Here is a 13,754-nt window from a genome sequence, read left to right on the forward strand (position 1 = left end):
TTGTAAGCATGGGATATTCAGAGTTTCTCTCCTTAAACTAAGACATGACTGTTTCTTTAGTGGTTTGAGCCTAAGCATTCTTTCGCCTGATTATGAAAACAATGTATGACCATGTCAGAAAATTTGGAAAAGATGGAGATAGGAACAAAGAATGGAAACCCCACCCATCACGTCCTAGAGATGAGAGTTGTTGAGTTTTGGTTTAGGAGATTTGGTAGTAAGTTCCCAGAGGAAGGGTATTTTGGGTCACACCATTGTTCTCATACCTAATATTTTATGTCAGGATAAAAGAATTATGTTCTTATTATCACCCCATGGCTTTGTCAGTTTTATTTTTTTTTTAAGGAATCAGGATGAGAAGGAATCAGGGAAAAGTTGGAATGATATTCTTCTGACCCTGGTAGCCATGGTGACAGGCAGATGAGCAGTGGGGGATACTGAAGGTAAAGCACTGTTGATTGACATGCTGAGTTCCAGCTGTTTGTGTTCTCTTTCCTCCAGCCCTCCCCCACCATGCATCTTTGTTTCTGATTTAAAGGAAAATATTAATTTTTATCTGTACATATTCTCTGTGTCTGTGGTATAGCTGTAGACTGTAATTTATGCATAAAACCTTATCTGTTCCCATTCTATCTTCCAAATAACTGACACCAAGACTTATTAAATTTATTAACAAGCAGCAAACCTAGGCTAGGCAGGTTCTGAGCTATTCTAACCTCTAAGGCTATTAATATCAAACAAATGCCCTGTTACTTGCCCTACCTCACTCTGGTCCATGTGTCCTCATGTCTGCTCTCTCATTGAACTTCATGTCAAATCCTCCTGGTATCTATCTCCACATGGTCTCTCCACCTCTTCTCCTCCTGGCCCTTCTACATTTTTCTTCCTGGAACCCATAGCTAGGATTGGAAGCCCAGCCTTCCTATTCCTCTGCCCAGCTAACTGGCTGATCAACTCTTTATTGACCAGTGTGAAGGTGATGGAGAAGAATGTTTACAAAACACTGAGACAGATGGTGCTTCCTAAAAATAACAATATCAAAGGCTGGGCTGTACTCAACTCTCTGCCCATATACAAATTGACATTTGAACAATATAAGCAAAACTGTTATCCAGTACACAAAAACATTCCAACATGCAGACCAGTAGAGGATGTCAGATTCCCTGGAGCTGGAGTTACAGGCAGTTGTGAACTGAACTGCCTTCTGGATTCCAAAAATTTAACTTGAGTTCCTAGAAAAGCAGCAAGTGCTTTTAATAGCCGAGTTGTCTCTCCAGCCCTTCTTTTTGATTAAAAAAAAAAACAAAAAACCAAAACCCCACGTTTTTGTGTTCTTGTATGCATGCATATCACATGTATGGGGGTTTGAGGACAACCTTTGAAAGTCCATTTTCTCATTTCACTGGATAGGTTCTGGGGATCCAATTCAGGTTATCAGGCCTGGCAGAAAATGCCTTCCCCCACAGGGCCCTCTTTGATAATGTTTGAGATTCTAATGTGGTCCAGGCCACCATTTATTCACCATGTAGTGGTGGCTACTCCTGATCTTCCTGCATCTGTCTCCCAAGCACCAGAGTTACAGGTGTGTGCCACCAAACCTGGCCTGCCTCTTTCTTGCTCATCCTCCTTGTCAGAATCTCCTTTTCACTGATCACTGGCCATGAACTTTTCACATGGCCATTTTGCTACTGAAAGAACTCATCTGTTGGGTTGTCATATTTTATTGGTTAGATTTTAAAATCATATACTCACTTTGGGAGACAATTGGCAATTCTTCAGTGTCAAATGTGGAATTATTTCACCTAGTCTGTTATATTCATTTAAAATTTATATGTGAGTATTTATAACAGCACTCTCCATGATACACAAAAAGTAAAATGTCCCATATGTTATGAACAAATGTGATGATAACCAAATTAGGCATATCTCTCCAAATGGCATATTACGTAGTATTAGATATGGTAGTGTTATTCCCTGTTCCGTTCAGTATGAATGAGTCTTGGAAACATGGGAAGTAGAAAAAGCCATTCATCTAAAACATTTACAGATGCAAAAAGGTTTGCTTAGAACGGAGAATGATGGTAAATGGGTGGGTACCTTTGTGTGATGGAATGTAAAAATTAAAGTGTCTGAAATAATACAATATAAAGGATAATTTTTCTTATATGTTAATACCTATAGGTGAAAGATAATGTGTGACCTTCTTTAGTCACTGTCAGTCAAGTGAGTTTTTTTCCCCATGATTTGAAAACATACTTTCTAACTTGAGTATAGTGGTGTTTAAGATAAAAAGAAGCATTCAGGTAAAATTTAAACGTTTATGTTACTTGTAGTTGTACAGATATTAAAATTAGGGAGCAACATAAGGTTTAGTGTTCTTTTAAACACATGGGTATCAGCACAGTGCTTATATACTGCTAACCAGTGCTGAAGGAGATAAGCAAAGCCTTGAATAAGTCACTGTATAGTTTACATTGCTTCAACAAAACAGGTAATTTATATAGAGAAAAAGGGGGCAGCAGACAGACAGTGTTTCATGGTGGTAGCTTGTATAGAAACTTAGTCATATCCTGTACAGGGGGTAGAGGAAGGACACACCAGTCTTGCTTCTTTCACAGCACTGTTCATGAAAACTCAAAGGTTGTAGTTGAACTACCTCACCACTCCGAAGTGATAGACTCTCTCCCATGGGATCTACCTTCCAGAGGTCCACCATCTCCTACTTGGATCAGGTCTTTAATCACAACAGATTTTTGAGAGGGCAGAACAGACTGGAACATAGATGTCAAAATGCAACAGTACAAAGAACATTTTTTAGATTTCTGTAATAATATAATGAAATTAGAATAAAAAATGTTCAGCAAGACTTTTTGTGTAACTTTATAACTATGGCTGTCAAGATCACATAAGCGAGAATGACAATCTAGTAAAAAGATCCCCAAGTACCAGTTAAGGAAGCAGAGGACTCGCTTCTTTTTGTCTCCACTTACCAGAAAGCTGATGTAATGGTAAGTGTGTGACATGCAGGTGGCAGTGGATATGTGCAATAAAATGTTCAGAACCAGGCTGAAGGAATGCATGGAAACTTGCTCTCTGTTATGGGTTGCAGCATGGTGTAACATTGTCCACAAATAATAACTACGCTATCCATGTATGCGGCAGGCTCATTGATCAGCAGGGAGATTATCTAGGTGATAAAATGCCTCCCAAAGTACTTGGGAAACTGAAGAAAAATGTTGAGATAAGATTTATTAAATATAAAATGTTTTATCATTGGCCCAGTGATAAAACCATTGCATGTTCAAACATTTGTATATCTATTGGAGTAAAATAGCTGCAAGATAGTGTCAAGGCTTTAAAAATGTATTTATTTATGCATTTGAATGTTTTGCCTATGTGTATGTGTATGTACCATGTGTGTGCCCTGTGTGAGCCTAGTTGTTCACAGGGGTTAAAAAAGGGCGTTGGGTCTCCTGGGAGCTGGAGCTATGGTTAGCTATGAGCTCAAACCTGGGTCTTCTCTAAGAGCAACGGATTAACTCCTGAGTCATCTCTCCAGTCCCAATGTCACATTTTCTAGAATATAATATTAACAGTAAGTGACCAGCCAAGCAAAGGCAACAGACCTCTGGAGGATGAATTGCTGAGTGCCTGCCAGTGCTTTAGGATCTGGAGAGAACTTTAGTCTTTCTTTTATCTGGTCTCTGAGCTAACACATGGCTGGAGGATGAGTTATTGATTACCTATCTTTGGAGGAATGGAAGAATTGGGGATGAGAGTTAGATGTCCCAGAACCACATTCTAGATATAAAGTATGTGAGCTATGCTGTTTTCTCTCCTTTGTGCGTTTGGAACATTTCTAGCACTGATTTAAAAAAAGGGAGAAAAAATAGGTTCTTGATGCTTGTTTGATGATGTGTCATGCTGAGAATGATGAGTGGGAAGCAGGATTCTGCAATGTCAGCATCCACAGCCCAGTTTCCTTCCTAATTCTCCTCTCCGGAGGCCCCTCCTGGTATCCTTCTGAGAAGGCAATATATCCTGATTATTCTGCCAAGTAACTTTTCTACAGAGGGGAAGCTGGAAGAGAGAAGTTAAGGAGCTGTGTAGTTAGAACTATGTCTGCTGGCCTTAAGAAGGAAGTTTGACTCCTGCCAACAAAGGTAATGTGGACCTTGGTGGCATGCTATAACCAGATCCTGGAAGAAGTAGCCATGCAGAAGGGGAGATGGGAAGACATGCATACCTTACTATTGATGTTTGTAATTGAAATAAATGTATTACAGGATTCACATCCTAAACTAGAAAAACACCTGATCCTGAGCAAATTAAAAGTACACACTGTAGTATGATAGGCCTGTTGTGATATTAATGTAAAATTTAAAGCATAGACTTTCTGGGACTTTAGTGTGTATAAAGGGTGCGAAAGATGTAATCTAAGTGTTTGTAACCAGACCCTGGTCTGGCTGCTCCTCTCAGCCAACACTTAGGAAATAAGAGGCCGATGGTGGGGAGGGAGTGGTTTTATTGATGATCTGGCATTCAGGGCCTGTCATGGGAGCATACACCTGCAATGTTGGCTCTTACAAGACTGAGGCAAAGTTTGTGTTCAATGTCAGTCTAGCTAGAGAGAAAAATTTTGTCTTTACAAACAGTGGGTCTAGAAAGGTAACTAGTAAAATTTCAATGCATACTATCAAACCTTTAAAAAAATTAAGTACTGACAAAATATATTCATATAGTTTTATTCCAAAATGCTCTTAAAAATCTATACATGTATCTCTCTTTTTTAAAAATAAAGTTGTAAGGAAAAAAAAAAAAAAACACTAGCTGTTCTTTCAGAGGCACCTGAGTTGGATTCCCAACATCCACCTAGCAACTCATAACCATCTGTAACTCTAGACTCAAGGGATATGACATTCTACTTTCTGGCTCTCACATGTGGTACACATGCAGGCAAAACACTCATACACATTAAAACTGCAACAAACTCAGCATCCTAACAAGATGGGTTGCTGTTGCCTCAGAGCTTCATCTTATAAATATAATGAATATTTTAATAATGTTCTAATAAAATATGTGTAGCTTTACTTGTAGGAAAAAGTTCTGAGCCATGCTTGGTGGCTCATATCTGTAATCTCAGCCCTTGGGGAGCTGAAGCAAGCAAATTGCTGTGAGTCTAAAGCCAGCCTGGCTATCTGAGCTATAGAGATAGACCCTAACATAAAAAAAACAAAACAAAACAAAAATCTGGAAGATTGTACATATAATGATCTGGGCCAAGCAGTGACACATTCACAATACCAGCTTTTGGTACATAGAGTCAGGAGGACCTGGGAATTTGATGCTACTCTGATCTATATAGTGAGTTCCAGGCTATCCAGGACTGTGAAGCCAGACCATGCCTGTCCCTACCCTCTTCCTCAAGAGAGAGAGAGAGAGAGAGAGAGAGAGAGAGAGAGAGAAAAGGGAAAAATTAAGAAGGATGTAAAAGATGAAGGCTGTGAGTCAACAGTTTTTAACTTATGGGTCATGATCTCTTTGGGTGGATTGCATATGAGATATCCTACATTTCAGATATTTACATTATGATTCATAACAGTATCAAAATTAGTTATGAAGTAGCAACTAAATAATTTTATGCTTGGGGGTCACCACAACATGAGGCACTTATAGGGTTGTAGCATTAAGAAGGTTGCGAAATACTGTCGTGGATGATTTTAGTATATTTTATGTATGTTAAAGTATAAGCAAAGTTGATAAATTTCCCAGTGGTTTTATTTCAGAAATGTTTAACACAAGATAGAATTGCATTACTTGCTTTTTAAAGTGAAGTAGAGGTGAGCTATATGAAATGATTAACAGGTGTATTGTAATCATGTTTGTGCATCTCTTCCTAACAAAACAAAGAACTAAAAACCCTCACTGTTTTCAATCCACAGATCTCCATCAGACATGGCAACCAGCGGCTTTCACTTTGTACCATGTGATACCAAACAGACCTCCAGACAGCCTGGAGCATCTGCTGTGGGACGGTCAGAAGGGTATGTGGGTACTGTTGGGGGACTCTCAGGAGACTAGTACACCAGTGAGGTGGGACTGGACATAGGCAAATATGGTGTCCATTTGGCAAGTTAGAGAAGGTGGATTCCAAGGGACTCAGTGGTATAGTATGAACAAAACTAAATTCAATTCTCGGGGCACAGGTTCTTGATTCTCAACAAACATGTATGTTATTTGTGTGTGTGCATGTGTCTGAGAATGAGTACCATGGCACGTGTGTGTAGGGCAAAGGACAACATACTGGAATCAGTTCTCACTTTCCGCTGGGTGAGTGCCAGGAATTGAACTATGATCCTCAGGTTTGGCAGCAGGAATCTTTTACTGGCCTATCTTTAAACCTTAAAACTTTGGTCTTGTTTTGTTTGTTAGTATGTTTGTTTATTGTAGCTGGGCAGGCCTGGAATTAGCTATGTAGCCGAAGATAACCTTGAATTCTTGACTCATTTGCACACAGTTCTGGAATTACATTCACCACACCTGACCCAAATAGATTTTAAAAACTAATGTTAACTAATACAACTAATAAAAACTAAAATTTTTTCTTCCTTATATTTTCTCAAGTCTTTGGCTTGAAAATACATTTTAAGAAACATATCCATTGTTTAATTTGCTTAAGTTAAGCCTGTTTCCCTCCTCCCTGTTGTTTCTTGCTTCTTTCTAACTCATTTGGCATTTGCCCAAGGCTCTGAATTTCTTGCTTATTAGTATTTCACATCTTCACTAGTAGATAAAACCAAGGTAGTTCCCAGTATTTGCCAAGGAGCTGTTTCAAAATCAGTTAATATTAGGCATTGCAAAAATAGCACCACATTAATGAGATATTAAAGAGCAGCTCACCACACTTATACCTAAATAAACTAGGATAGGCAGAAATGACTGTAGAGCAGAACCAATTTACAGAATTTAAGACTAGACTTTAAAAAAAAAAACCAAAAAAACTAGACTAAATTGCCTGCTTCTGCTTCCTGCTTCCTCCTCCTCCTGCCCCTTCTCCTCCTCAGTGTCTTTCTATGAAGCCCGAGTTGTCCTGGAACCCAATGAGACTAGGTTGGCTGGAAACTCACATACATACTTGCCTCTGCTTCCCAAGTACTCGGACTATAAGCTGTGCACCACCACACCTTTTTAGTTCTGAAAGATGATAATTTTTATTTCATTCCTTTCAGTATATTATTCAATCACATTTTTATCCTTTTATACATTTGCATTTCTGTCTTTTCTGGCTTTTGCAGCAGCATGTGATACCTATTGAGCAAATATTACTTCATCTTCTTGCTTAGTTTTGACTAATTTGTGTGTGAAGGGATTATTAAAACAGGGTCTTGCTCTGCAGATCACATGGAGGGTTGGTGCAGAAGTGAATAGAGAAAAGCCTGGAGCACGCAGTGGCAAGGACGGAAAAGAAGTTTTGTATGGTTTGATTTTTTTTTTTTTTTTTTTTAAAGACAGTGTAGCCCTGGCTGGCCTGGAGCTTGCTATGTAGACCAGTCTGGTTTCAAACTCAGAGAGTTCTGCTTTACTCTGCCTTTCAAGTGCTGGGAGTAAAGGTGTGCTCCATCACATCTGCTGGGAGACAGGATTTCTGAGACAATATACTTCCTTTGTTAGAATAGAATCTACCCCCTCTGACACTATAGTTTCTGACTTTGGTCAAGTTTCTGTCATTTCTCTTATTTTCTGTCTTGCTTGCTGCATATGTGACACAGAATTCTTCCTTCCCCCAACCTAGATATTCCCATGAGTCATCTCATTGTATGACAGGTAGGGAGCACCTTCCCATGATCAGTGATCATCAAAATTAGGCCTCTGTGCCTGTGACCCCTTCTCTCCTAATCTAGTGAGTTTTAGGCCAGAACTATAGTTAAAAAGAATGAAAAGAAGGAAGGTAAAAGGAAATGGGAGAAGGTCTAAGAAACATGGGTTCTGAAGCTCCTCCTTTGGTGGTCAGCATGTCAAAGCACTGTATTTTGGGGTTCACTTTCTGTTTCCTTTTGTAAGATTAGGGAAGAACCTCCTTTAAGGTGCCACTGTCTGATAAGGGAGACTATTCCAGAGGGTGCAGTATTGTGTGCCCCTCTCTATATCCTCACCACTTAGGAAGATGAACCAGAGGACAGAAGAAAAGAGTGGACACTTCCTACCTCCACCACCCAGAAGGATTTGTCAGGAAATGGAGTCCAGAGTTTGATGCCTATGATTATAGCACTCAAAGGCTAGGGAAGAAGAATTGGGCCTTGAGGTCCTGGCCAGTCTGGGCTATGGTATGTTTCAAAGAAAAAACCCACATAAACAAAATCATTGGTTGTCTGTATGGCTCCACTTCCCTGCATAGGTTTATCTGCATTTCAATCTCAGTGCAGGTAATTGGGCACCCACTGTTCAGCCTTGCCATGCCTGTGTGTACAATGTACATGCATGCCTTTTCCCCACCCACCTGTTTCTTATAGATTCATAACATTGAATCAGAAGAATGGAGAAGCTTCTTTGCCCCAGCATTGAGAAACGGCAAAGGAGGAAGGAATTTCAGCTGGTCTCCATTTCTACTCCTTGGGACAGGGTGCTAATAATAAAAACTGCAAAAATTCTAAGTCTTTTTCTTTTTTTCTTCAGTTCATCAGCCAAGGTGGATCTCAAGAGTGGCCTGGAGGAGTGTGCAGAGGCACTGAACTTATTTCTAAATAACAAATTCAAAGATGCCTTAGAGTTGCTTCGTCCCTGGTAATTTCTTTGTAGCTATTTTATGTGTTTATCTGATGTCATGTTTGTATGTGTCTTTGTCTTTGTCTCAATATGTATAAGCTAGTTTGAGTGAGACCCCATCCCACCAATCAGCTTTAAAGAAGTGTCATTTCATATTTAGTCAGTAATCCTTACGCTTTAGCCTCCACACTTGCTCAGGTGTTGTCTCCATGGTTTTGGAGTTGTCACACTTCAAAGTTTTCTTACATCTTCTAATGAGCACTGCCTCTAAGTATCACTAAACAGTGTTTTCTTTGAAGCTAGCAGGGAAATAACTGGAGAAGGGTAGTCACTGTGCCACAATCAAATCTAAGAGATTAGGAATGTGATCAGGGCTCCCTACTGTTGTCATAGAAGTTACTAGCACCGAGCTTTCAAGCTTGGCAGCACCCTCATCCATCCAGCCTGCTCACTGGCCTCAGCTGTGCATGTGATGGACTTTGTAGAAATGATCTTGCAGTGGTCTCCAGGCTCAGCTGCTAGGGGAAAATTTGAAGCTGTAGTTGGGGAACATGATCCCTCAAATCAAGTGGCCAGTGGTGTCCTTCAGAATTGTCTGGACCTCTTCTGGACCTCTGCTTCCTTCATCATCTTTGGTCTGCTTAGCTTTGCCTCTCTCTAGCTCTCTTGCTTCTGACTCAGTGTCTCAAACTATGTCCTTTATTCTTTTTTAAGCATCCTCCTTCAACTGTACTGTGTGCTTACAAAATAGCATAAAAATAAATTATCAGCTTTATAGTCTCTGATCTTTATGCATAGTTCACTGTTAAAATTCTCTTTTCACCCCACTTGAGAGGTTTTGAACTGCCACTGATAACTGAAGTGCCTTCATTGGGGACAAAGGCTCTTTAGACTCTGTCCTCAGTGAGTGAAAGCAGTAATGTTGCCTTAGGATGTTGAGCAATAGTACTTAAAACACACTGATATTTGAAACATAAATAGGTAGGTAAGAGGCTTTGAGAGGAGGTATCACCCTCAGGCAGTGATCGAGAGCTCTTCATCAGGGATTTTCATCAGGACTCTCAGATATTAGATCCTAAGGGTTTTTTTTTTTTTTTTTGCTCGGGTCCCTGTGTGCATGACTTAATTAATGTATTGCAAAAATGTGCTTTTTCTGGGGACTGGAGAGAACAGTTTTAAAGGCACCTTTTCTCCCTATCATATAAACACTTCAGCTCCCCTCCCCTCCCCTCCTCTCCCCTCCCCTCCCCTTCCCTTGGATTTTTCTCTCACTCACCTCCTTTCATTTTTGAGATAAGTTTCATGTGGCTCTCAGGCTGGCCTCAAACTCATAGAAGATAACCTTGAGTTCCCGAGCTCCTGTATTTGCTTCTCGGGATGCTAGGATCAGTTTTGTGTCACCAAGTCTCACTCATTTCAGATTTTAAGATGGTGCAGTGCTCCTTATTCAGCTGGAAAAAAAATAGCTTTGCTTTAAAACTTTTTCTAGAAAACAAGTCCACAGGCTGCCCCCTTGTGCTGAGTTAGGGAACGGCATGTTGTCTACAGCACATATTCTACTGTGTGGGTTTAAATTGGTACTTGAGGTTTTAAAGCAGGCCTTTCAGAGCTTGTATCATTTCAGTAACCATGAAGGAGAAGTTGAGATACACACAGTGAAGAATAGGTATTGTCAGTCTCTTTCTTTTTTATTGAACTGAGATATACTCACTGGCTGTGTTCTTTCCAGGGCCAAGGAGAGTATGTACCACGCCTTGGGCTACAGTACTATTGTGGTGTTGCAGGCTGTCATGACCTTTGAGCAACAGGACATCCAGAATGGCATTTCTGCAATGAAGGATGCTTTACAAACCTGCCAAAAGTATGACTTGAGTAGTTTATATCTGAGCTAAGATACCACACCTTCTTGCCATAGTGTCAAGTAAATGCAGCTTGCTAAAGTAAGGGGCTTGTTTGAGGTTGTCCAGAACTATGGAGCAGGACTTGAGCTTCAGAGTTTCTTGGCTAGTTGATTTCTTCGAAGTGGAACTCAGGAAGTCCTTTCTGGAGTTATAATATGACTCCCATTTAGCACCTGTATCCTCTGCTGGGTACATGGGGCCTGAGCTGTGGTAGAAGTCTGAGGGAGGCTTTAGAAGGGTTAGCAGAGAGGATCTTTTTAGTTATTTTGCTGTAGGTCAGATAAGAACTGAGTGCACTTGTTCTACATGGAAGAAGTTGAACAAGAAGGGAATTTTTATTTGCCTAAGGATGTGTTTGGACACTCTTGGTTTGTCAAGATGAGAGTGTCAGTTTAAACTTCACTCTGCACATAGAAGGTTATTATTTGTACTGGTGAATTTTAATGTGGCTAAGATGTCTTCATGTAATTATGTTGTAAATCTCAAATGAAGAAAATTTTCCTGGTAGTGTACTTTTAAGTTCATTTTTTTTTCACCCATAGAGACACTTAGCACAGGCCTTTTTTTTTTTTTTTTATCCAGAAAAGTGAGGGGGAGGTTTGTATGTAGTGGGTGTATGGGATCCTCTACATTGTGCTTGTTAGGTTGAAAGTCCATGGTTGGTGGTTCAGGACTGGGCACTGTGTGTACAGAGGAGGGAGGCCTTGCAGAGGGGCCAGGAGTTCCTGTGTGGAGACTTCTTGCTATGATTGAAGTGCCCACCAGTGACAGCAAGCTTAGTCTGATGCTGGTCTTTGCCCTTGTCTTCAATGCAGATACAGGAAGAAATGCACAGTTGTCGAGTCTTTCTCAAGTCTCCTTTCTCGAGGGTCACTGGAACAATTGAGTGAAGGTAAGAGTCCACTGAGGCTTGGAATCCCTCTCTTTTAAAGATTAAGATCCCTAAAACCATCACTAAAGTGTAGAGAAGGAAGTGGCCTTTCCTCTTCCCAGCTCACCTTGGTCACTGGTTGACTTTGAAGCTATGTACACATTTGTGCAAACAGAAAAGTATATACGGGACACAGAAAGTTTATTTTTCCCTTGCTTTTGTTTTTTTTTTTTTTTTTTTTTTTTTTTTTGCAAGCATTGAATCACACACATGTGCTACAGTGTGATCTTGCCCCACACCAGTGTGCGTAAATGTGTTTTATCTGTTTGGAGCTGTGCAGTTATGTGTGGGGTTAAAAACATGCTTGTTTTTCCTCATTGAAGGCACCTATATGGTTATTTTTTTCCTATTAGCAAATATTGTTGTCCTAAGATCCTGTACATATATTTTTTTGTGTATTCTTTCAAGTACTTCTTGAGACAGATTTTTAAAAGTAGAATTACTGGAACTTAGGATTTATAACTTTATAATATTTATAGATATTGGCATTTTTTCTCAAAAAACTATATTCAGCTATTGTTGGAGGGTTTCATTTTCTTTTTTTTAAAGATTCAATTATTTTTTTATATATTTTTTAAAGCTTTATTTATTTTATATATGTGAGTATACTGTTGCTGTCTTCAGACATACCAGAAGTGGGGTTCAAATCCCATTATAGATGATTGCATGCCACTGTTTGATTGCTGGGAATTGAACTCGGGACCTCATAAAGAACAGTCAGTGTTCTTAATCGCTGTGCCATCTCTCTAGCCGGGGGGGGGGGGGGGTTCCATTTTCTACAGACTATTAATGTTTTTCCAAGGTGAAAGTACTGTTTTGTTTTTTCCATCAGGGCCTTTCTATGGACTTCTCCCAGTTCTGAATTCACTATGTAGATCAGGTTGACCTAGAACTCACAAAGATCTCACACCTGCCTTTGTTTCCCAAGTGCTGAGATTAAAGGTGTATCTGGATAATGTTTATACCTTTAAAAGTGACAATGTTTGTCTATAAAGATGTTTGGCTTGTGGGCTTTGAGAATAGTCAGGAGTCACTTAAGCACTCAGTCAGATAACTGGGAGAAACATCATCAGCTAGCTTTTGAGTACACCACGATTTTTTTTTTATGGACTAAGGAATTTACAATTCAGATGTTTGCTGGGGAAAAAATTTCTCAATTTAAGTCAGTCATAGTGAAGGAATAAAGCTAAATGAATTAAGTTGCATGTTACTTCCAGAGCTTTTGCTTGTGAGGGCAACCTAAACAGACTGAGTTTGTAGGGTATTATAGTTTGCTTTCTATTGGTGTGAAAAACACCATGGCCAAAAGCAACTTGGGGAGGATGTATTATAGTTCATTATCAGGGGAAGCCAAGGCAGTAACCTGGAGGCAGAAACTGAAACAGAGGATATACCATGAAAGAACACTGTGTACTGGCTTTTCCAGACTACTTTCTTATGCCACCCAGGACCATACCTGCTGGGACCACCGTCAACATCAATCATCCATCTGGAAAATGGAAAATCTGGCCTGTAGGCAGTCTGATGGAGATTGAGTTTCCTCTCTCTAGATAATTAACGTAGGTTGGCAGAAAACAAACCAGAACAAAAGGACATGGCAGAACACTGTGGCTTTAGTATAGGATTTGTTTTCTTGTTGGCAGTTTTTGTCTGCATGGTTTAGTTTCTATCTGTGTTCAGAAATGAGTATCTACATGGAGTTTCTCATGGACTTAGGCAGATGACTTCACTCAACAGTTCATGTAATCCAGGATTATCCAGGAACAAGTCATTCTGTTTCTCTGGAAGCATGGAAGCAATCTAGGTCTCTGTGTCACTTTGGGCTTATTTATCTTCCACCCTTTCTAGAATGTCTTAGAGTAATACTCTGACTTCATATAATTGTATCTGTTTTTAACAGAGGAGATGCATGCTGAAATCTGCTATGCTGAGTGTCTCCTACAGAAAGCAGCACTTACGTTTGTGCAGGTAATAATGTCTGGCTGAATGCTGGGGTTGGGTGGGAAGCCTGCAAACACTGTACAGAGAACGGTAAATGTTGCTCATCCTGTGTTAGCGCTGAGGTTTAGAGTGGTAATAAAAGATATTTGTGGTCCCCCCTTCCTCCCATAAGGATTGTCTGAAAGAAGGCTCTGGGGAGCTGTATTCCCACTCATATG

At 40.0% G+C, this 13,754-nt stretch overlaps 1 protein-coding gene across 1 annotated transcript in view; it reads left to right on the forward strand.

Annotated features, from left to right (window-relative positions):
* The window catches only part of TTC39B (tetratricopeptide repeat domain 39B), an 87,469-nt gene that overhangs the window by 42,114 nt on the left and 31,601 nt on the right, over window positions 1–13,754 (forward strand). The window contains exons 3-7 of the mRNA XM_080940097.1: window positions 5,943–6,044; window positions 8,674–8,781; window positions 10,493–10,624; window positions 11,480–11,556; window positions 13,496–13,563. Of these exons, the coding sequence (XP_080796223.1) occupies window positions 5,943–6,044; window positions 8,674–8,781; window positions 10,493–10,624; window positions 11,480–11,556; window positions 13,496–13,563 (487 nt within the window). The remainder of the gene's footprint in view (window positions 1–5,942; window positions 6,045–8,673; window positions 8,782–10,492; window positions 10,625–11,479; window positions 11,557–13,495; window positions 13,564–13,754) is intronic.

The sequence above is a fragment of the Micromys minutus genome, assembly GCF_963924665.1.
Source record: "Micromys minutus genome assembly, chromosome: 28".
Taxonomy (NCBI): domain Eukaryota; kingdom Metazoa; phylum Chordata; class Mammalia; order Rodentia; family Muridae; genus Micromys; species Micromys minutus.